This window comes from Python bivittatus, unplaced genomic scaffold, assembly GCF_059951505.1.
Source record: "Python bivittatus isolate LINGU-HERP-01145 unplaced genomic scaffold, Pbiv_v1 ctg000590_np1212, whole genome shotgun sequence".
Classification (NCBI taxonomy): Eukaryota; Metazoa; Chordata; class Lepidosauria; order Squamata; family Pythonidae; genus Python; species Python bivittatus.
In genome coordinates this window covers 5,213,959-5,239,891 of record NW_028277086.1, presented here as the reverse complement: position 1 = coordinate 5,239,891, position 25,933 = coordinate 5,213,959, and the positions used below count along the sequence as shown (strand labels likewise).

Here is a 25,933-nt window from a genome sequence, read left to right as displayed (position 1 = left end):
CAAATTGTTACTGTCCTGATAATACTATTTTTCCCACATTGTCCCACTGTCAAACTTTCCTTTTTTTGTAAGGCATAAGATCCAAGTCAAGCAATATTAATAAGCCAATAACCAAACAAGAATATACTATTACAAATGCAAAGATTTTACACATGATCAAGTACAAGGTAATCTGGGAGAATAAAGTAGTGACAAGCTATGGATGAGATTAAAAAAAAACTAATCATAACAGTTTAATCTCAGAGCTCATATCAAAGTTTGAAGTAAAATGTCCCTCAATCTTTTATTTCTTCATCAATCACACTGTTTCCATCCACCAAATTCTCAAGGCAGAGCATTGAAGAATGGCTTGTTCACCTTGTCTGTTACCAACCATCTGTTGCAGCGAATATAGGCTATATTTTAATATATTCTGCACACAAATAGACGAGACACTCCAATGGTGTTCACAAAGTATTTAAATAAATTGTAACTTCATCTGGTTTGCAACGGTTGAAACTTACTCCAATGTTTCTATTTAGACTGAATTATTATGTATACAGTAATACGTCTATTCATTAGGACACTATTCTAAAATTAACTTCTCAACAGATCATAATTGGCTTTATCCACAACAGGTTGCTATTTTGAATAAGCACCGCAGAGATCTAGACTAAATTGTACTTGGAAAACATCCACCAAAATCACTGGGACTTATTCAAATTTCCACTGATTTAAATGTATCTAAATATGATTAAAGCCCAGTTCTAGCTTTTTTTTTTTTAATTAGACTGGCTCTTCTCTTAGTACATCTGTGTTTTATCATCCACAAATTAACAACTGAGAATTTCCCAGTGGCAAACTACCGAAGTTTACATATTGTTTAAATTCCTGCCTGACCAAGAGTTTAAAAAAAAAAGGGGGGGGGAAGAAGTGGGAAGGAGGTGCAACATTTGCTCGCTGAACATGAACAACATTAGGAAACAAATGTAGAATAATAACTAAAGGCAGAAAGAAATTTATATGATGCTGATGCCCCAACCAAAAGACCTAAGACCAGGGAGAGGCAGTAACTATACCTGACATACATTACACTAGCCAAAAGGCAGCACCAGCTTATTAGCAACTTACCACAGTGTCGTCTTTCCACGGAGATTTCCTCAAAGATTTTTTTTTCCCACTTCAGTCTATTGTACTGAATTGTTAAATCCACGCAGTTAAAGCATTGCTTACCATTTCCCTCGGATTTCACACACAGCACAACACAGCAGCCTTTGCTTGTGAGCTTATCACACGGTACAGTGAAGCTGGTGGAACTTCTTTTGTCTCCTTTCACTCAAAAGTCCGGCAGAGCAAACAAAAGGCGCCCATCACTAAGTCCATTAGCTTCAGCTGACGAGACAATTCCAGCCTGCCAGATGGGTAAACGTATTTGCTAACTCTGGCTGCAGCCACAATAAATCCTAAGCGGGGAACAGCCACAGCCATCGCTCTTTTGAATCTCTTCCTGTTCAGAATTTTGTGTGCCCATCCTTGTTCACCTGAAAGCTTCACATTTATTTTTATTCATACAGCAGTATTAATAAGGCTCCCTAAAGCTTTCCTTACGGGGCACATCTCCCCCCCCCAGTAAACTACTTAGGAACTTAGCAAAAAGTCACCAAAGCATGATACACAAATTATCACACAAAGGGAAACTCAGCATTTAGCTACAACCGAGAGGAAAATGACCAGGAGTCAGAGCTTCAATGTCTCAAAATGCAAAGTGAAGCATTATAACTCTAAAAATCAAGAAATAACTTCATGAATAGCAATGTTTTAAATAAAATGTTCTGCGAACTCTGTTCTTTATAACCCTGCTGTTTTATATTTCCTCAGCTATCATTTTACAGTAAAGGTGAAAATTATTAAACCTCTTTACAAAAATTTCCACTCTCCCACTAGGATATCAAAGAGGCCTTTTTAATTCATGAATATATCAAGGAATAGTAACATATCTTGCACATTTCAGTAAAGGTTATTTTTTTAGTTTTAAGATTCCATTTTAATTATGAATAAAATGTTAAAACCCATCAATTATTTTGTAGCAATCTCCATAGCTAAGAAAGATAACCATGAAACACTTTTAGCATTGCTTTAAAGATTGCTGATTTGACAATTCCATCCAACAGCAATTGTCAAGATTCTTTTTCCTTTCTTATACATGAAAGTAATTTACTGCTTTCATGTAATTTCTGCTGTTCTGATCTAGACCCCATATTGACAGCAAGCTCTGGGATGGTCAGTCAGGCAGACTTGATGGGTTTCATGAGTACAAGCTTTTGGAATACAGTACCAAAGTCAATCACTTTATAAGAGCACTGGTCCATTCTGATTAATAAAATCAGTCACTTGGATGGCAAATACAGAAATGATTCTAGAGGAAGGCAGTATGCCAATTCATTGGAGAATGTTTGGTGGCCAATGTTCAGGTAACCATTTTACATTGGACAGAAGCTAAGACCCAAATGTGCCAATAGATTGTGCTAAATGGCAGGTAGTTTGGGGGACTGAATTTGGTTTTCTTCTTGTTTTTGAAATGGTATTGCATCTAATTTAGGGCTTACACCTCAAAATGGCAAGAAAATATGCCACTGATTTTCAGCAGTTACGACCTGAGGTGAGAAGGTTCTTATCCTTTTGCATAATGGCATATTGGCACGTATCTTTTTAAAATGTAATTTTAACTCAAGCAAATCAAATTATCTGAGATACACCGGACTGTATTGGCCATTGAGACTTTATAGGAACTTGAAAATATTATTAATAAATAATACCCTTAGACATAGTCTGGGTTTCAAAACATCACATTAAGCAGTAAGTTTGTTGGTTTTGCTTGAATACAATACTGAAACCCAAATTATTGAGATCTGTCAGTTGTGGCTCATCATCTAGCAAAGTACATAAACCAGGCCGAAATGTTAAAACTGAAATGCATGAGCCTTGTCAAATGAATAAAGAGAACAGAAAATCAGTAGCATGCTGAGCCTTCAGCTGTCATAACAGTAACTTAATACAGTGTATATGCCCAGTTTGGTTGAAGATTTGGTCCCAGATACGTCAGCCATGGCCCCATATTATTTAATCTAGCCTTGTAAAGCAGGACACTCCCAATTGAGATAAAGATTCCTCTTATCAAAATATTAGGAAATGGGGTAAAGATGGCCCCAAAATTAATCCCTGAAACTCAACAGTTTGGTGCTTACTGTGCTGTCACCTTGATGAAAATTACTCAAACTTAGTAATTTAGTCAATGTTATACATACACAATTTTCAGAGAGCAGTGATATACTAATTACCAACATTAAGCAATCAGATTCTATATCTCCAATAATGCATCAGAAAAGCTGCCATGCCATTTTCATATAAATAAGCAGACATGGCCTCACCAGATGGCAGGGTACAATGGCACCAAACTATGCGTCAATGTATTTTTAAGGATAGATTAGAGGAACATACTGATCTACAACTCACTTTTCCATCAGAACACTTTCAAGGCAGCTCACATTTTCTGCCTAAGTCCTACTTAAATGCAAGAATAATAAAGGAGTTTAAAGCAGGAAAGTTTTTAAATATTATTTAGTGACAGAAAGTGTCATTGATCTGAGGCACCAGAATGTCTTGGCAGCCCTATAATGAGGAGGTATAAAAGTATAAAACGATACACCTGTTCAATTCTATGAAGCATTTCAAACCTTTCTTTTTCATCAATCAAATACTATCTAATCCATATTAATCTTTATTGTTTATGGGTAGTGAACAGACCTGACCAACTTAAAATGGAGGCACCAATCAATGCCATTGCTTAATGCAACCTTAGAGCATATGGCAGAAAGACAGGCATGATTCAACTAGCTACTACATGACATTTAGATGTAAATGCCTACAATGGATCTTAGAAATGGTCATGTTATTTGCTTGCTTAATATATCCATTTCTGCTTCCAATCAGAATGTTTTAAAATATCTCTCCTAGCAGCTATACTACCAAATACATCAAAACTGATTAAATATTTTAATCAGTAAATATATTAAATGCTTATGGGCATTTATAATCTCAAACTGGTTTCCCAGATTCCTTCCTACTTTTTATTTCAAAATTATTACAATTTTATCCTGCTATGAAAATTATTAAACCATGACATTATGGTGAAACATTCAAACATACAATGACATCCATTCATATCTTGTAACATGCAGTGTCAACAAAAGCTAATGATAAGAAAACAGAACACAGCAAAGTAGAGGCAAAAAACAAAATCAAAAATAGATGCTCCTCAAACCTTCTCAAAACTCAACTTTATGTCAGCATAAAGAAAAAAAACAGAATCTTAGATCTGATCATATCACTATTGGCAAATTGGATCCTTTCTCAACTTGCTTTGTAAGAGTCTCTAAATAATTCACCCTGCCAACATTTACTGAGGATATTACTTCCTTTTTTATAGGCAGACTTTCATGGCTCCTTAAAAAAAGTGGTATTAAGGCCCTTGTTTAAGAAACCATATTTGAACCCAGCTGATTTATTTATTCCATATCCAGAAGATGTTAGTTCCAAAAGCTCTTAAATGAAAAACTACATGGATCCTTTTCAGTCTGGGTTTAGCCCACCAACAGGGGCAGCCTGAGCTGGGAATGATCATTCTCAGGTTGAAACTACGTATCATCAATATGCTGATATTCAGTGATACTTCTCTTTTCCTATGAACTTGTGATGGAACGTCTAATAGAGAAAGTAAAAGAGGAAACGGGACCGTTGCAAAAGAGACACCTCAACCCAGAGAATGCGGGAAGCATGACTCAGAGCACTTCTACCTTAATTATACTAGGTAAAAATTGAACATGAAACTCTGTCTTGTTTTGACAGACTTTCAAAACTGATGGTTGCCCCTGTAAGGTTGGTTGGCAAATTTCAGGAAACAAAAACCATTTGCTTTATTGCTACTAGGATAAAGTAAGAGACTCTTGAAACCCTCTCTGTCAAAGCAATTCTCCCGCTCAACTCAACGTATACCAGGTGTAATTAAGGTGGAGTTAACCTGGGTCTCTTTGTCACACTTTCCCCCTCCCCTTGGCTGATGTTTCTCTTTTGCAATAGCTGTTTCCTCCTGTTTTCCTAGGGTATGTTAGACATTGCATCCTAGAACTCGAGACTGGATGGACAAATGCCTTCTCTGAAATGCGATTACACTCCTGCTTAAGAATCAGGTTTGCAGTTTTGTGCTCCTCCTGAATCCAGCATTGATGCTGGACAACCACACAGCATCAGTGGCAAGGAGAACCTTCTATCAGCTTCAACTGGTAAACTAATTACATGCTTACATAGGGGAGAGACAACTGGCGTCAGTGACTCATGAGATGCTAACCTCAAGGGTGATTACTGTAACGTGTTCTTTGTGAGGCAGTACTTGAAGACAGTTCAGAAATTGCAACTGGGCCAGAATACAACAACATAGATAAAATATGGTCCCTTTCAAAGGTCCTCAGAACCACCATGTTCAAACAGCTTCACTGGTTGTCTCCTGGGCCCCCTATCAGAATGCTGTATGTGACGGAGTGAAGTTGGGGTTGCTGTCTGCACTTGGAAAAGTAGCTGCAGCTGGGCAGAAACGCTTCTCACCTCATTTCCCTCATATATTCATTCATTCACTCACAACTTTACTCACAAGCATCCAAGCTGGCATTCCAGCTGCCTGTGATAAATGAGCCACACCCTGGTGTTTTCAAGAAGGTGCCAATGTCCAGAGGCAGCCACAGCCGCACCCAGGCCTTTAGCTTACAAAAACAAATGTTAAGAGAAAGTGGGGAGGGGTGTAGGAGAAAATGAGATAAGCAAATAGCGTGCAGACAGGGAAGTGGAGGCAACATCTGGAGATTGGCAGCTATTACAAGCAGGCAAGAGGGCTATTAGTCAACCGCCAGAACCACAAGCTAAGGTGAGCAGCATATCCTGGTGGGAGTCCTACCTGGAGCTTGGAGCTTTGCCAGGAGCTCAGGAGCAACCAGAAGAGGAACCACCACCATGAAACAGCACCTCATCCCAACCAGCATAAGAACCTTTGGAAGGAGACGAAGGTTGTATGCCACTTTAAGGACTAATGGACTTTTGTTTGAACTAAGTATTAAAGGACTGAATATTAAAGACATATTTACATGGCAACATCACCTTGCAAGTCCTAGAGGGGTGGACAGCAATAATCTGTGGTTGCAGAAGATGTGTGCTGCAATAAAACATTGTCTACAGATTTGCTATGCTGTGGTATGTCGAGTCTTTGGAAAGTAAAGAACCCTCACACTGTATGTAGCCTTACATGGTTAGGATCAAGTTACTTGCAAGACCTCCTACCTCCCATAGCCTACCCTGCCGTTTTAGATCCCCAACAAGGTACCTTTTTTCAGGTCCATCATGGATACATTTGGCATTCCAATTAATTCTACTTTTTCTGCAGTAGGGCCAATATTGTAGAACAGATTGCACTGGGGTTGAAGAAAGGCTCCTTTTTTACAGCTTAGGAGGGGGCTCAATATATTTGTTTACCCAGGTCCTTTAATATTATCAAATTATTTTAACAGTTTTTAACATTTAATATTTATTTTAGAATTTATTTTATTTTAGCAATGTTTTAAAGTTTTTTAAATTGTACTTTTCTTTTAACTTTATTTCTATGAGCTACTCTAGGCTGTTAAGAAACTGAGTGGCATGCAAACACTCTAAAACAATCAGTGAAAGCAAAATGAAAATCTATCACTTCCTGTTGCCATTTGGTTTCCACTGACCAAATAGAAATTTAAAGGATTGGCATACTTGGATGTATATCCATTCAAAAGATTTCTCTGATCTCAATATATTGGGATGGTGTTAGTCGAAGGAGAAAATGAACAATGCTTCTAAAAGAGATTAATTCCTAAAGGATATAAACCTGTTTTTTAAAATTATCCTGTTCAGATGAGCTGATAAATAGAGGAAATCATGTATAGCCATTATTCTTTATTTAGCCCTAATAAACAGTTTCATCTAAGGCAAACAAAAATGCAAAACTGAGATGGAGGGAACAAAGAAAACCAGTATTATAAAAATAATCAATGAGACTGAATTTTCTGGAACTATCATACTCAGATGTATGCATGTAAACTCCTCTATCTCATCTAGTCATAACATGACACAACTCAAGGCAGCAAGTTCACACATGCAGCAGAATCTGTCTGGTTATGTGGGAAACAACCAGCTTAAAAAACTCTATGTTTCTTTCCTAGAGAGATAACGGCGCAATCCATTTGCTGATATGATCATGTTGCATAACGTGGAACAGGCTTGCTACCAACAAGTAAACTTACAGCCAAATCGTTAAGTCTGCCAAAGCTTATGTCAAAACCTGAAGATGAATCAATTTTAGGGAGAAGAGCTGCAAAACCACTTCCTGTTTTACTTTCTGGAAAGCTGGGAGAGGGGAATGAGTCATATTAATGCTAGATTAATTATGAATTATTCTTATATTGAAATTTTCCTTAAATCATTTTAATTGCTTCCCAAATGGTACAAAGCAGGCAATTATTCAGATTTTATGTATATTTGGATAATTTGTTCTGACATAATCTGTGAATATGCTATCAGGCTCCAAATGCCTGTTAGGACACAATGAAGCAATGAACTTAAACAGAAGACTGGAATGACTAGATAGTTTAAAACAAACTAGCCCCTTTTTCTGAATATGAAAGCAACATTCCTCATAGTACAAGAAAACTTGATAAAGCAACTCTTTTTTCACTCTGCGATGAACTTGAGGCTAACATACTGTGATCAGAGAGTGATCAGCTGACACAAATAAAAAACAAATTCCCTTTCCAAGAAAGAGTTCTCTCCATAACTGTCTGAATCTGTAAGTCCTTGCTCTGAGCAAGTTTATTTTAGGGTTATAAATCATTTATGCTGATTGATCTTAGAAACTTTTGTTACAAGTCACCAAATACCGGTTACAAAAAGCAAAACAAGAAGGACAAACTATGGCTATAAAAGAAGATAATTTAGCATCAACAAAATTTGATTTGAAATTACTGAATAGATCCAGAGTGTAATAGGTCATCCTAACCGTGCTACAATTTTGTAAATAGTTTCCTTTTTCTAGACATCCACTGTCCAGAGTATTTTTTTTTTTTTACTCCACTGCAACTGTAACAAAAGCACTCAAATCTTGAAACTACCAACAGTTAAAAAGAGGAGACAGATTCCAAGGAAGAAGCAAATGCTACAGTTAAACCAATCCGATGTCAGCAACACAATACTGTAGATATGTCTTCAACCTTTTAGCTACATGCAAGCAAGGGAGGAGGAAAAAACACATGTGAATAGCAAGCATGAATGTAATTTCAAGTAAAGAAGCAGAAAAAGGGAGATGACTGTCTTCCTGTGCTGAGAGGTGACAGCATGGCTGTCTGCAGGATCTTGCTGCTTTCATCAAAATGGAAAAGTTCAGTCCCTTTCGTATTGCATGCAACACACAGAAAAGGGGAGGGCTTGCACCGCAATTGTATGACACTGCTTCTGTCATTCTTCCCCTCCCCTTTGCGGATACTCTAAAATTATAAAATTGGGGGGGGGGTGTTTTAATCTTTATGAAATACACTAAAGTTTGTAGTTTAAAAGCTCTGAGGCATTTTACAGAAAGCAGTTTTAACACTAAGCCTGTTGTTTTCTCCAAGGCCATTTTAGCAAATATGAATTCAGCTGCATTTACATAAGCTATTTTGATTCAGGAACTTTTATTTTTAAGAAAAAAAAATTATATTTCCTCTGGAGATACATTTTCACTACTAAATACACATTTATCTAGCAAAATTAAACTATTCAGCAATTACTCAACAATGCAGAAGTGGGAATCCAACGGAGTGTTTGTCTTTAAATGTCTTCACCTCACCTTCACGTTTTCAAAACTACACATACACTTGCAATCATGTGGTTAACATCACGCACTTGGACCTGTGCCAAACATCCAAATAAGGAAATTAAAACATAACTCATTCAAGTTCTAGCAAAAAAAAAAAAAAAAAGTCCTGAACATTCCTTCAAAATAATATTTTGTGGCCTTTTGGCAGAAGACCTATAAAAGCAGAACTTGCTGTGTTTGGGCTGGTGACTCCACAGTGGCCCTATATTATAAGAACAACTGGTCTTCTTAACAGATACTGAATTTAAATAAGCAATCATATTTAGGCTAACCTGACTTAAATGTGAAAGCACGTTTAGGATAGTTTTTATCAACCTATTGGTTTCCTGATGTGCTAGGCTTGAACACTCATCAACTACTACCAGCATGGCCACTGATTGTGCCTGGCTTATAGCTACACTGACCAAACTATGAACTCTCCTATATGACATCCTCAATGACAATCACTCTCCCCTCCACCCGAGTCAGCCCTAGCAACTATATGGACATGTCCTTGCAGTTTTCTTGGCAACATTTTTGGAAGTGGCTTGCCACTGTCTTCTTCCTACAGGTGAGAGAGGGGCTGGTCCAAAGGCACCCAGTTGGCTTCATGCCAAAGGCAGGACTAAAACTCAGTCTCCTGGTTTGTGGCCTAGTGCCTTTAAACACCACACCACACTGGTTCTCGAAGTCTGCTAACATTATAATATGAATGTGGTTTGAGTTTTAATAGGATTGTTTGATTATATAAATAATACTGTATTACATGAAAGTTACAGCTATACAATCAAAAGAAAATTATTTCAAAATTTAAGTATTTCCTGAACAGTAATACAACTTCTATTTACAGCATATTCCTGTGTTATATACTGAGCTGTAGTTCTTAAGGTTCTGCTATTTGGAGGGCAAATCCATATTTAAAATGAATAAAACACAGATAATACTTTGAATTAAGATATTAAATGCATACTTATGACCCTCATTGTTCTGCAGCAATAAAAGTTGAAAAGAAATAACAAGGGGAAACATCTATTACATCAACATTTTGGTTCTTCAATATCTTACATGCAGAACAGATGTACAAGGGTAATTTTAATCATGTAATTTCTATCTCTTCTGCCAAAAGGAGATGGCCAACACATGAAGTGATTCAAATATTTATGGCAGTAATATTATTAAGAATATGAAGGCAGAAATTCTTCCCCAGAGTTTTAAAATCTAATTTCCAAAGGAACTTTAGTTTTTCAGTGTTTTTCACAAAAACACATACATCAACCAGAAGGAAATTGCTACATTGAAGGTAAACTTCTTATAACCTCCCCAAAATGTTATTCTATTTAGATGAACCATCCAAATACAGTATGGTTAAGAAAGTAGCAATTATCACCTTGAGTTGGTTGTGATCACTCCTTTGACTGAAGCAGTAATGCAAAACTAGATTATACTCTTAAGCACCGGTACAGGGAAGATAATGGTAAACAGTCCTTCAAATGTTTCAGTTCAACTGATGTCCCTTGGACATAGCACCATTTGCTATGCATTATTACTTCCCTTTCCACCCCCCAATAGAAACAGCTTCCCTTATTAGTTGGTTTTAATGGCCTGATCACAGATGACAACAGATATTGCTCAAATAGATAAGCTGTAAATTACTTTAAAACAATATTTTAAATTGTGAGAAGTAAATTGCAAATAAGGAAAATGCATTTGGGGATAAACTGTTCTATGCAGAGAACACCTAGTTTCTGGTGTTCCTTGTCCAGACTAGAACAAGTATATTCTGGGCAGAAGGGAGTCAGTGGGTGGGTGCGAAAAAGCCATGGATGGCAATAGCTAAAGGAAGGTAGGGAAAGGAAGACACTGAGAAGATGCAGGGCAGCAAACTGATTAGACAAAAACTGCCGACATCCTAAGCAATATTTTGAAAAGTATACTTCTAACAACAGTTAGAAGACAGGAATAGGCACATTAGTTGTTATTACAACTATAGGCTACAAAAAAACAAAAATAAGTTATCTCCTTACACCAATTCTGTTCTGCAAGTATTAGGCAGAAGAAGAAAAGCACATCTTGTCTAAAATATTATTTTAAAAAATTGAGTAATAAAGTTTTCTTCATATGGCAAAGCACTGCACAGCAACAATATCAGTAACTACTTATACAGATAAGAGTTCATCAGTACCATGAAACTGTAATCCATACACCATAAACCAAGCAAATTAGGGCACAGTTTTTCCAAGATTACAGTTTGAATTGTTACAAAAATCAATTAAATGCACATGAAAGAAACCATTCTGGGTCAAAACAATGAATGTTGGAAACTTCAGATAAGGTTTTCTTTATGCTATTACTTCCCTGTTATTCAGGACCTTTTACTACAACTTAGAAATGAGATATATGAGAAACATAACTTAAATCTAAACAGCAAAATGGAACTTTTATTTTCATCAGAACCTCCCTACAATCAGCTGGCCATTTTCCCCCCAAATTATTTGGTCATCCCTTAGTCATCCAAGAAATAGAAATACATACCATTACTTGCACAATTTAGAAATCCAAGAACCTGCATTTGCCCTTGCAGAGGATTAAAGCCTCGAGTGAAAATTGGTGCTTAATTCCCTTGTTGCAAATGTGTTGTAGCTATGTCTACTGCTCTGGGCTCCTCCTGTCAACTCTCTAAATACCCAGGAGTTCTCAAATTTCACAGTAGGCAGAAATCAAAACACACCCTTGCTTCGAAAGCAATTTACGCACCTTTAATGATAAGAGGGAATAGGGCGAAACCAGTACAAGTTTAATAGTTACTAGAGAAACGTTTTAGCCTTTCATTAAAAAACTGCTTATTCTTAGAATCTTCTTCAGTCCATTCTAAGAAATGTAATCTTATAGAGACACTGAAACTGAAAATTTGCTAAATTCCCCATTTGTTAGGCAGAACACAGTTCAACACTAAAACGCCTGGAGCAATTCCCTCTCTGACACACACACACTTTTCTGTCTCCTAAAACAGAACTAGGGAAACACTTTTGTTGTTACAGTATTAAGCCTCCTAATGTGTTTGGCTTGTACCAAGTTAGATTACTGTCCAGTCTAAACCAAAGAATGTGTTATTGGATTTCCTATGTAAAATTAAGACGTTAACAAATACAGAGAATGCCCAGTACAACTGGCACTGGTTCGGTTTGTATGGATAGATCGCTGATCTATTCTCTCTTTAACAACATTAGTGTTTTATTAACATTTACACAATTAAAGAGGAAGTTGAATATACTCAGAAAATGTCAGTTCAAGTACTTTATACAAGTTAAATTCAACTTGGTATGATTTAAATATTTAAATCAAAGGTTCATGCAGATGCATAATTAATTCAGTGAAATATGAACAGCTATATCTTTGCAAAAACTGTAACTCAACACTGCTCTAAATCATGCTCATCTTCTATCCCAAACATTCACCAAGCGTCATCTGCACTTTCAAGCTTACCTTGGATTTTTTAAGTCACCCAGAGTCTTCTGAGTGGGCAGCTATATTAAATTGAGTAAATTTAATTAATTACCTCTAAGAAAGAAATAAAAAGTTAATACTGCAGACTAGATATGTTGGGTGCTAAATAATGATATCTGAATTAAGAGTATCACTATTATCTTCTCACTGAAGCAAAGATTTAGCATATTCCACCTCTACTAGATTTCCTAATCTTTAAAAACAATTTTCCAAACTTCCTTCCATAAGCAGAAGCATCCTTCAGACTCTCTGTTATTGCACTTCCAACAATAACCCACAGCTCTTCCAAGGACATCCTACTAATTTCTTTGATATCTGTCTTGTTCTCCCTTTGTTCTACTCCTCTCAACCTTGCCATGTGTAATGTTTCTTCTAATCTATCATCCATTCACATTAAACACCCAAACTATGAGAGTTTCTGCTTAATGATCATCATCTCAAGAGAGCAGCATGTCTTTATTTGGATGGTTCTTCTTGCAGTTCATGGCACTCATATTAACTATCTCCAAATCCATACGTCAAAGATGTCTATCTTCTTTCTCCTGCTCTCTTGGTGTCCTACTTTCAGCGCCATATATTATTATTCAAAAGACCGCTATACTGGTATTCATTGTCATTCAAATAACCTTTTCTAAGTTAACCATTGCCTTCCTCCCTGTGATTAATCTTCTCTTTACTTCTCCAGTACACAGTATGTTCAGCTACTCTTGAGTCCAAGAAACAAACCTAACATCTTCACTTGCCACCAACTATAAGTTCACTAAGCATGCAGAATGACATTAACACATATTTTTTTCATTTTCATTTTTACTTTGTTAATGAGCTTGTGCATGTCTTCTTTACTTTCAGCTAACAAATGACATCTGCAGATCTCAAATTGTTAGTGTTTCAGCTTAAAATGACAAGTAGGATATAAATCTTATAATTCAATTAATCCACAATCTCAAAAACAGATCAATCTAAAAAGGGGAGCCCAACCACCATCAGTACTCAAATTATCTCCAGAATAAAATTCTTTTAACACCTTGTAAAAGGATAAAAGATTTGGGACCCCACACATCTTAAGAGACAGGCTGTTCCATAACATGGGAGCTGCCACTGAGAAGGGTTGGACTTTATGCTCTCATGCCTCTCAGCTAATGTGAAGTGGGGATCCTCAGCATCACCTTATCAAGAAGCTCACATTAAGAAGGGCAGAATGCGGTTGGGAAAGATGGTCCTACAAATATATAAGAGACAAAACCATGTAGAGGTCTTATAGGTTGACACCAGTATTTTGAATTGGATTCAGAAACCTATCAATAATCAATGCCACTTCTGGAAAGCAGTGAACTACCCCCTAGAACAGCATGGCTGAGAGGAGATTTCACATGCTCCAAATCAATAGGTTTTGCATATTCCTACTTGTTTCCTATGGCTAAACATGTCAAACTTTTCACCTTTTGTTTGTTACAGCACTTTGGATTCAAAGGCAAAAGGTGCTTTGGAGAATGCAGGGACACCAAAGTAGCACCTGTATGCAATTCCTTAAAACAGCTGTGCCTTTTCCCAGGGTAGCATGAGTGTCCTCCACAGCTGCCAAGTAATCCTGGGAAATTATACTCAGCCTCACCTGAAGGCCAGACAGACCACAGTGTCAAAGCCACGCTTAAGCGGAAAGCAGTCTAAACTTGCTTGGTGGGGAATTTACTTGGTATCAGACCTTCCTCCAAGATTTCCAGTTTTTGAGGTTTCCCTTCTAACAAAGAAGCCACAGTAAATGCTCAGTGGCAACTCTTAAGCAGTATTGTACACAGTTCTACCAGGAAAAGCTGGTAAGCACTTTATTTACAGGTGGCTGATTTTTTTTCCTACTCCTTTTGTTGAATGGATATAGCTAAAGTTTGTAATATACTAGTCAGAGGGGAATTTAAATCCTGCTATCATTACTAGTAGCTGAAAAGCTAATTCCAGGCTTTTAAAAGCACTACCCTTAAATTATCCTTATTCAGTCTCATACTTAATACACAATTGAAGATCTCTCAATATCCTTAGCTACCAAATCAGAGCTTTTAACATTTCAATGGAATACTTCAGCAGAGTATATCTAGGGGATTCCCAGAAAGCAACAGCCATAAAAATGTAAGGTTATCTTTCACTCATGAGTAAAGGTAAGGCTAAATACATGGTCTATCCAAATATAAATGATTGACTGATAGATAGATATGCTATGAGTAGGTAGATTCAACAACATAGCTAAACAAGTTAGTTAAGAGTCCACTGTGTTATGTGAACCTGGAAACCCAGATTTAACTCAAGGATTTTAAACCAAGGAAGACAGCTTTAATCCAAGATTGGAGCATATTATTTTCCTCTAGTCAGATGTGCTGTGTGAACCTAAAAACCTAGTCAACTATGTGGTAGTGGACACAGTGCAGAGTAATTGAAAATTCAAAGTATTTGAATATAAAACTCATTTCTTAGGCCTGGCAAATAGAATACACTTCCCAAACACTGATTACTGCACAGCTCAAGCCACACAATATCTGCTACTGCCTGCCTGACCAATGGATAAGGGGCCAGAGATGCCAAGATGCCTTGCCAATCCTCTCCTGCTGGAACAGTTCATGAAATACCAGGCTGCTTTGGAAGCAAGCAGTTCACTATTACATGTTTCCTAAGGGGTCTGCAGGAATTTTTCACAGAACTGGCTGGTGGCATTGCCAAGGTCAAGATGAATTCCTGCAATAAGACGGAAACTATTTTATTGATATAAATTCTTGAAGCTGAACTACAGGTTCTTGGTATTCTGAAGTACTGCGAATTATTAAACAGTAAACTTCACAATTCAAATTTAGCTGCAGAAAGACTCAAAGGTGACAAAATGCTGGCTAGGGATGATTTTAAGGCTAACTGTGGCAAAAGCAACTACCACTGCTATTACATTTATTGCTACAGCAGTTTGTATTTTAATATGTAATGTAAATATAACTGGACAATTTGACAACACAGCTCTTCTGATAAGGTTTTACTATGTATCAGCCCAATGGGTAAACAACTGGATTCTCTGAAAGCTTATCTTGATCAATTCACATTCATTTTCAAGATAAAATAATCTATATACATTCTTACTTGAATTCCCTGTCTTCTGACAGAATAAGAGATAAATGTCATGTCAACATCTGGAACCACTGAGTACTTTTCAGCTTGTCAAGTCCGAGTTTCATTACCAACTCTAGGTCCTTGGTCCCCCAGACTTATGAAATCTGCCATCTCTAGATCTAAAAAAGGTGTATCACAAATGATAAGTATCTGCTTAATAAAAGAGGAATTTTTAATTTAAGGCAGTAATGAAAACACTGAATCCGCAGAAAAAAACAGATTTAGATCACTTGCCTAAAGAGAACCATCAATTTCAAATCCACACTTCCTGAGCAAGCTGTTTGAGTAGGTGAGGTCATGCTATCTGCAAACAAGTTTCTCCAACTTACAGAGAACAATGCCTCTTCCTCAGTGTAAATCACATTTCTTCTCTGTGTATATTCAGAGTAAGAAAGGAAGAGGCAATAGTATAGCAGCCATGATTCTCAGCCTCAGCTTCATATGCCATAGTTTAAGAATAGATAAATGTTCAACTGCAGCCAGTGACTCTCTAATGTGCACTGACACTCATAATTCATAATAGTCTAGGGTATAATCTCAGAAAGGTTTTCTGCTCTTGTGATCACATTAATAACTAACACCTGTGCAAGTCACTCTACTTTCTATAAAGCTTCATCTCTCAAGAGAAAAATAAGTTGCATCAGTAGATAACTGACAGTGAAGATGTAGTTTCAGTTGAGTATTCTATCCCTACAAATTCTTTCCACAAGGTTGCCTTCTTTTCAGCACTCAATTTTCACCTTAAAATTACACTCTCTTGTACTTGCAAATTGTAAGCGTTGATGACATGTAAGAATATAGCACAAAGCAGTTTCTTTTACAAGCTCTACTTTATGTTAAGATTTGAGCTCAACTATTTAACATAAGCTTGCAAAACAAACTCAACTCCCCTCTCATTGATACCATACAACCTCCCCATGCTAACCAATTTGACAGAGAAGAAAAAACTAGACATTAGGCTTGTTGAAAAACTTCCAAAGCAATCACAATTAAGCTAAAATGTGTAACACTTAATTTGGATTCACATCAAAATGGTCAGCTGGTCAATATCTAAACGGAATTTGTTTGGAGATGGGGCAGCTACCACAAAGTTCTTTAGAAGTTCTTACTTGTACAATTTCTGGAGTACTCAGACCATGCCTAAATTACCCATGCATTAAGTCCGTAAACACTGGACTATGGCAATATACTGCACAAGCTGCCTCTGAAAATAATACATACATTGCAGCCCTGTACATACTGATACCGTTGATCTTGCTGTTCGTCACCGAAGACAAATTCCTTGTATATATTTTATACTTGGTCATTAAAGTACTTTGTATTTTGTATTGTATTTGTATGGAGCCCAAAAAGTTTAATTCTAGTTTTATGTCGAATGTATTGGTTTCTGGGTTTATGTCAAAGTATTCAGACAAGGCGGCAATTAACAGACGCATAGAGATAAACAGCATCTACATACTATTCAAAAGAGACCAAAGCCAGAAGATCTCCTCACCAGCAATCATCACCCAGATAAGCAAAGGTCACCACCAGGCACACAATCAAGCAGTAAACATATGTTAATCAAGGAACTACCAGAAGAGCAAAACAAACCCCCACCCCACCAGCACTGGCAAGGCAGGCCACAGCATGTAAACAGAGAGCAAACCCCATCCCATTTTAGCACTGAAGTTGTCACCTAGCCGGGTAATGAAACGTTTGCAAGAAAAGAACCAAGTTCAGAGAACCCCAAGGACTCCACAGTTCAACCCGGAGCTACACATATTCGCCTCTATTGGGATTCATTTTAATAATTAAAATTCTAAATGCCTACTGCTTAAAATCCAATTATCATTCATTTTGGACATAGAATTCCTTCTACCTTGTAAAATCTACTTCACATCTTTCAGTGCCACAAAAATTGGTTAGGTTGGGGTGTTCAAGAGATAAAGGCTTCTCAGTAGTGATCCAAAAATATTTTGAAACTTGCATCCTACCCCCATGTTATGGATATTTAGGTGTACTGTGATGAACTTCCTTTTCAATGCTATCTTTAACAAAACAGACATGTTTCTTAGTCATTTCAATTCTTTTAAAGTATGTGTGTCTCCTAAGAATACTGTGGACAACCAAGAAAATACATAAATGGATCATCAAACAAATCAATCCAGAGTTCTCACTCAAAGCAGAAATGACCAGGCTCAAATTATCCTACTTAGGACACATTATGCAAAGACCCAGCTCTCTGGAAAAGGCTGTAATGCTGGGAAAGGTGGAAGAAAAGAGAAGAAGAGGACGACCAGCAGCAAGGTGGACTGACTCAGTTACAGAGGCGATGAATGCACAGCTGGAAGACCTGAAAGACCAGGTTAGGGACATATCATCATGGAGAAAATCTATCTATGTGGTTGCTAGGAGTCGAAAACAACTTAATGGCACATAATCAACTTCATATACTCTTTTGAAAATAGGCATACACAAATATCAAGATTTAGGAACCTCAGAAGCGCTAAGAAAAGCAGACCTTTTTCAAAAACTGGATGACTTCAATCATTTTTTAAAATGTGCGCCCTACATTTATATACTTAGGAATAAATCATACTATATCACATCCTAATATGTAAGATCAGAATGCAAGTTCACTAATTTAATTTAGATTATTATTGATATTGCAACTAGTAAACAGTGGATGCATGTGTGCTTACTTGTTGATATGCACGTTTTAATACTTGCTATGCTGTTTTTTGTTTGCTTTTCTGCATTCTACCAGAGCAGTCATGAATAAAATCCACAATGTGACTTCTGTTAAAAAGTCTGATACAAGAAGATGCCGTACTGCATTCTGCAAGTTATTTATCCAAAGTAAACTGTTGGCTGATGACTCAATCTATTACATATGCAGTACTGAAGAGAACACAAAGAAGTCCAAATAAAGCACATTGCTAAAAGACTTCCTGACTTGTTTTCTGAGCTTTCCAACAGTAATCTCAAATGAAACAGGACAAATCTCTATGAGTAGGGTTAAATATAAATGACAGAGACAAAAAAAATCAATTTTTCAATGGAAATTAGTTTCTGGCTCATTATATTCTGACTTTCTCATAAACTGAAAATATAATTCAGCAGTTCTCAAATGGCAGAAAATGACAAGCCAGTGAGTCACAACTGCTTTCTGGGTGGGTCAGCAAGCTGCCATAAATTGAATCTGGGCATATTTCATTACTTTACAGTAAGAGCTGAGTCCTAAACCTACAATTTATCAAAAATCAAAGAAGCAACTCCTTCCCTCACACAAAGAAACAAGAGTGCACCAAAGCCACACTCCAGATCATTTTTTATACAGTTCCTCATCTAGGGTCAGCTTACCAGCAAAGTACAAAATATGCAGAGTAACTTTTCTTAGAAAACCAATGCAAAAGAAACAATCTAGAGTTGATTCAAGTAAATACATTATGAAATACCATGAATCTTCACCTTCGGATTTAGTGCAACACACCTCTGACAGTCCACTTCAGCCAATGAAAGATGCTTTACCTTAAGAGAAGGTGGCAACATTTTCATAAGTGATTTGCCACTGTCTTCTTTCTAAGTGTGAGAGAGAGTGTGATTGGCTCCAAATCACCCATCTGGCTTCCACATCTAAGGCAGGATTAGAAGTCAGATTTCTCACTGTCCAGCACCTGAACCACTAGACTAAATTGGGTCTCTCTGATACTGCCCAACAGGAGACACCACTGAAATCTGGTGGCTTCTGGGGTTTGGCCGGGATAAAACAAGCTAAGCTGAACTCAAGCAACGCAGTTACTGCTTGCTCATCATTGTTTTTCATCAGACCCAGGGTTCTCTCTTCAAAGGGTTGGCACTGCCCCTGAGGAAGGTCATAAGTTTTTTTTTAGATTTTTTATCCCACCTTTATTATTGTTATAAATAACTCAAGGTGGCAAACATACCGAATACTCCTTCCTCCTCTTATTTTTCCTTGGTGGTTCTTCTAGATTTATGGTTACTGCCAGAGAGGTGGGTGGAGGTGATGCCCAGAAGGACCCTGCCCTGCTCCAGCTGATACACTAGTCATGACTCAGCTGGTTACAGTGACTCATGCCCTTATTACCATGTAGTTAGACGTTTGTAATACAGCTCTACATGAGGCTGCTTTTGAAAACTACTCAGAAACTACAGTTGATCCAAAATGCACTGGTCTGCTTGTTGTCTGGTGTTTGTCACTATGATCATATTGCACTTATCTTGTGGACTCTGTATTATCAACAGGTTTCTGGGTACAATTCAAAGTACTCGCAAAGCCATTATGGCTTGACACCTAGGTACCTGCAGGACAACCTAATCCAACCAGAGATGTCTGAAATGGTCTTCTTGGAGAAGCTGGTTCACAGTACCTCAGTTTTATGAGGTGCTGAAACTGATGTTTTTCTATCATGTTGCCAATATTCTGGAACAACTTTCCCCTAGAAATTAGGCTGCACACATCAGTGACAGTTTTCTGTAACTGTTTGCCATGTCTGCTTGGATGACTATTTGCTGCATATTTTAATAGTTTTCTTTTGTTTTTTTATCAATCTGAACTATGATATTATTGAAATTATGGGCTATTTTTCTCATTTCTTGCTGTTGGCTTTTTATTATATATTATTATACTGCTATAAGCCAACATGAGTCTGGAAAGGTTTCCTGGCATACAAATACAATGATGACAATAGCAATACACCACCACTCAATATCAAATACAGAGCTGGTTGCATAAAATAATTTATTGAAGAGAACTTACAACACACTTTATCTGCTCCTCCTCCTCCCCTACCAATACTCCTATATTTTTGGCTAAGAAGGATAGGTCCTTATGTGTAATCCGCAGTTAAAGCTTCCTGAACTTTATAACCATTAGCAATCACTATCCTCTTCCCCTCATTTCTGAACCTCATTTCTGAACTCCAAATTGCATTTTTATCAAATTGGATCTCAGGGGAGTTTACAATCTGATTCACATGAAAGAGGGGCATGAATATTTGACACTCATTATGGGAAGTTTGAATATATGGTAATACCATTCTGATTGGCATGTACCCCACTGCTTTTCATGCAATGTATGAATCATATTTTAATGAATTTAATCAATCAATGAATTGGATGACTTTTAAATTGTGATTTGGAGTACTGAAGTTTATTTCCACAGGTGATAGAAAGTTTGACAGTAATTATAACAATGACAACAGCATACTTAATATTCTTATTTTAAACCAAGGGCTAGAGCCATGTTTTAAAAGAAATAAAGTTTGAAAAACCAGCCATCTTCAATTTATCATCAGCCTGATAACTGCATAATTGAAAAAAAATTCAAGGGGAAGAGTATACTGTATAGCCAATCATCATGTCACCCTGTTACTGTCTTGAACAAACATAGAATTCTAAAAAGTAAACCATGTTGTCTATTTCTTGGATAATTCTACTGTTGACTCCCAGAAAGAAACATAATAATGTACGGTTATTTAACATTTTAAATATTTATAACTATAACTGACACTTGACAAAATCAAGCTAACTCTTATCACACAGTTTTTACTACTTTAATTCTGGAGCCTTTCTAATAATAAATATAAATGATTTCTACATTAAAAGCCTTTGATTAACTGATACCATGCTGGCAAAAAAGTATTCTTTGCCAGCCATCAAATTCAAGACAACTATTGCTTCTAGTACAAAGTACCCTGCCAAGACTTCTACAGCATCAAGGGTCTGTCATAGGACAGCAATATAAAGCTGGGTATATCAGCATATTAAATATACCTCAATCTAAACTAGCAGATGACTTCCCCCAATCGCTTCACATACAAGTAGTCCTTAAGTTATGACAGCAATTGAGACCGGGATTTCCATCACTAAGTGATGTGGTTGTAAAGCGTGACATCATGTGACCATATTGCTTAGAAACAGCAATACTGGCAGTCCCAGTTGCTGTCATAAACCTAGGACCATATGGGTCATTAAGTGAGGACCTCATGTGACCACAAGCAAGCAGGCTGGGAGGTGGGCCACACTATTGCTGACTAAATGATGCCTTCAGACTGAATGATGCCTTCTTCAGAGGGGCTACACTATTGCTTCCTTTAAGATAGCTGGCACCATCCTCTCCCTTAAAGAAGTATTAGCCATCTCCTGAATCCAACACACACAACCCTCCTGAATAAACAGCGGGGGCATAGGTCAAGCTTACAGATGGCCACACTCATACCACAGGGAGCCCTATCCAAATCCTGTATATCCACAGGTTGAAGGGCATGAGTGGTCACCTTCACTCATTTTTTCTTAGTGTTACTCTGGATTTCACTTCCCTCAGCTCCTCAGTAAACCAAGGAGCTTCATATGATCTGTGGGGGAAGAGCAGCCACCTGGAGGCTCTCTCACCCAGCAACTTCACCATCCCTGTATTCTAGCTAGTGACAAGATATATGGCAGAGCTACCTTCATGATTGGGTAGACTAGAGCACATACAGCAAATCTTCTCAACCAATCTGATGCCCCTACAGGAGTCAGGTGTGCCACATATGTGCATGTGAACCAGAATATAATATGATCAAGGCAAAGGACTGGTGGTAACGTTCTTTGCATTCAGAACAAGCTACAACTGCTTTTAAGTAGTAACCAGGTCCAGCATGTGGCCACCTACACATATAGGACCCAAAATTTCCTAGGATAAGCCCATAATAATCACAGAAGCCATTAACTCCTGAGCCCACACAGAAACCTATCCCCAGGGAATAGAGGTTGAAAGCCAAGGACCAAAAGCCAAGGATCCCTACCACCAATCCAGCAACAAAGTCTAGGAGCTCAGGAAGAGCTGCTCCTGAGAATGGGGCAGACGATATATCACCAGCAGCCATATCTTGTCCATAAGGCCCAACATAACATACAGGCACCAATAGGGCAGTGCTTTTGGCTACTGCAAAGATCTTGTTTACCATGCCCCCCTCCTACCATAGTATCAGTGCTAGTGTAGTACTTGGAAACCTGGTAGAGAAGATTACATCTTCATCCTCATGTAACTATTGGTGTTAAGATACAAATACAATAAAAATATATTCCCAAAATGTATCATGAACTTTACACTTACAGTTGAATTCCACCATTTATATGACTTAAGCAAATATGTTTACTTATTATACTACTCCTAATGAAGTTTCTGATCTTATTTCTGAATTCAGCCATGTCTTCATACTTTCAGGTATCTTTTGAAATACAAGAACTAGGAATTTATTTGGTTAAAATGAAACGCTGAGGTCCCTAAAGAAACCAATTATTCAGTCAATCTCTGCAATGCAGGCACACTATTGCAGCAAAACCTGTGCCCTAGAACTTTTTTAAATCAGTGCTTAGGATTACAGGTAGTCCTCGAGTTACAACCATTCATTCAGTGACCATGCAAAGTAACAGTGGCGCTGAACGAAGGGACTTACAACCAGTCCTCAAAGTTCTGGCCACTGCAGCGTCCCCACGGTCAAGTGAACAAAATTCAGGTGCCTGGCAACTAGCTCACACTTAAGACCAGTTGCAGCACCCCATGGTCACATGATCATCATTTGTGCCCTTCCGTGCCAGCTTCCCCCAAACAAAGTCAACAGGAAGCTGGCAAGGAAAGTTGCAAGTGACTGGATAAGTCTTACCCCCACCAGCCTCACATGCCCTCCTTCCTCCTTTCACTTGCCTCCCTCTTTCCACCCTTTCCCTGGCCTCCCTGCGCTTGCATATACGCATCCACGCACCCTACACCCTCTTTCCACTGTCTCCCCGCAATCGCATACACCCTGCACCCTCATTCCCTGACCTTTCTGAGCTAGCGCCGCACCGAGCACTCCCTCCCGACTTGCATGTGGCCTGCACTGGGCCTCCCAAGGCCTCCCCCACCCCCTTGCAGCACTCCCGTGCTCCTTACCTGGGACTCCCTCCACTTCCCACTTAATAACCCACGCATCTTGGGTTACAACTACAACTGGGACTGCCTGGATTGCCATAGCTAAGCAATGTGGTCCCATGACATCATGCTTTACGGCCGCATCTGTGATGGAGGACTTGGATGAGGAGGTTCAAGGTCATGGGGAGAAGCATCTCCTCAGCCCACAGACTGAGCGTGTGAAAGCAAAGAGGATGAGACTGGCACCACCCTAAGGAATTCGTGGTGTTTAGTTGCAGACTTTGAGAGTTAGAGTGAGTCTGGTGAGATTGATGTCAGGTTCAGCCCAAGAAACTCCACGAGACGGTTCTGGAATTACTCTGTTCTTTATTAGCTTGCACCTGCTAGACAGAATCTTGCCAGACTAACACTAACTCCCAAAGTCTGCAACTAAACACTACAAATTCCTTAGGGTGGTGCCAGTCTCATCCTCTTTGCTTTCACACGCTCAGTCTGTGGGCTGAGGAGATGCTTCTCCCCATGTCCTTGAACCTCCTCATCCAAGTCCTCCATCACATCACCCGTTAGCAATGACACTCCCGGTCCCAACTGCAGTCATAACTCAAGGACTACCTGTATTTGCAAGTGAACTAAATTGTCTCACTTTTCAGAATATATGTAAGACCAGAGAAATTGCACATTTTCCTCATTAGCAAGTTATGAGCACTCTACCAAATTCACAACTATAATGCCTGAATACGGAACCAAAGAATTCAGTTAAAAATTATTCATTACTCACAATGCCAGTTCTGGCATAGTAACAAAGCAGAAGGTATGAGCAAAAACACTACAGGTAGTCCTCAACCTACAACCATTCAGTCAGCAACCATTCCAAGTTATGACAGTACTAAATGAATGGTGGCTACGACGGGTCTTCGGAGTTCCAGCCATCCCAGCACCCCCATGGTCACACAATCGTGATCTGGGTACTTGATAACCTGTTTGCACTTATGACTGGTTGCCAAACACCCCACAATCACATGATTGCTATTTGCAACCTTCCCTGCCAGCTTCCCCAATAATAACAACAACAACAATAGTACTAGTAGTAATGGAATTACCCAAGTTAACACTGCAGAAAAATTACAGTGCAGCATTAAACTACAGTATTGACTCTTACAGCCCTTATTCAAATGTATGCTAGTTTATACAATATAATCTATAAATGTTTACACACCAGCAAGCAGGAAAAACAAAAGCAGAATACCTACCTTAAAAAGATTTTCTGGCTCTCAGCTGGAGGTTTGTCCCAATAAAAGATGGTTTTTGAAATCTGTAATAATAATTGGAAATAATCAGGAATTTTCTTTGACACAGTTCAATGTACAGGTAGTCTTCATTTAGCAACCACAGTTGGACAGGCAATTTGGTCATTAAGTGAAGCAGTTGCTAAGTGAAACTATGACTGTGCTTATGATCTTACTTCAGTTTTCCTTTGCTTTACAGGCCTGCAAAGGTCGTAAATACGAGGACTGGTTGCAAATTTACTTTTCATCACTGTTGTAACCGTGAACAGTTGCTAATTAAGGCAGTCACTAAACAAGGACTACCTGTACACAATAAAGTCCAAACCTAAGAAGGTAAGAAGAATGGTACTTCAAAATTCTTAAAATGAGTAACTTAGTGAAAATGGAAGATACAATAAGGTTTTGTATAAAATTGAAAGTAAAACAATCTGGCACTTTAAATGCATTTTTGCATCTTCTTGGTATTAACATACTACACTACATCAATAGTAATCACAAACATTCTTATCAGTACAAGAGCACTCAGTACATTTTCTTGTCAAAAGTTATATCTCTCAAAAATATTTGAATAGTTCTCATTTCTATGCTAGTTATTTGAAATCAGGATTTCTTCCACCAAATGCTTTTTTTAAAAAAAAACTGGTTTTCAGACCTAATGGCATTGATTATAATTGCTAGATCTTTTAGGTATTTGTTTATTCCTAGGTTAACATCCAAACCCAGACTACCTTTTTCCAGCCTACACACTGTAAGCACACTGTGAGAAAGCCACAATCCAAAAAGTAGTAACTATGGCCATGAAAAAAACCTAAATTTGATTTAATTTACAACTTAATTTAAAATTCAATATAGATAACCTCATTTTCCCCATCCATATGTTAAATACATTTTCCCTGCCACATTCAAAGTTTCAATTAATAACAATTTATGGAAGCTTCTGAGGGCCATACCCAAGGGTTCTGAAGGCGCCTCAAACTGTACTACCGCAGGCTTAACAGTCTTCTTCTTAGAGTTTCCTATCTAGTCACAGAATGTGTCCACGCCCTAAAAAGACAAGTCGAACTAAGTTAAAAGAACTTTAATTGCTTTGAACTAAAGCATCAAATCATGAGAAATGACCACACACTCCTTAAGCACATGGCTGATTTTTTTCTGCTACAAAAC

General features: G+C 37.9%; 1 protein-coding gene across 4 annotated transcripts in view; it reads right to left on the bottom strand.

Annotated features, from left to right (window-relative positions):
* The window catches only part of PTK2 (protein tyrosine kinase 2), a 224,564-nt gene that overhangs the window by 178,940 nt on the left and 19,691 nt on the right, over positions 1–25,933 (bottom strand). For 2 of the 4 annotated variants that reach the window (XM_088148916.1, XM_088148915.1), the window contains exon 2: positions 24,734–24,795. The exons of 1 other annotated variant lie outside the window; for it this stretch is intronic. Coding sequence is in view for 1 of the 3 variants with exons in the window: in XM_088148914.1 (XP_088005040.1) it covers positions 11,471–11,507 (37 nt within the window). In the remaining 2 variants the exon portion in view is untranslated. Of the gene's footprint in view, positions 1–11,470; positions 11,578–24,733; positions 24,796–25,933 lie in introns of those variants that run through there. One more of the 4 variants, XM_088148914.1, reaches the window with a different exon arrangement.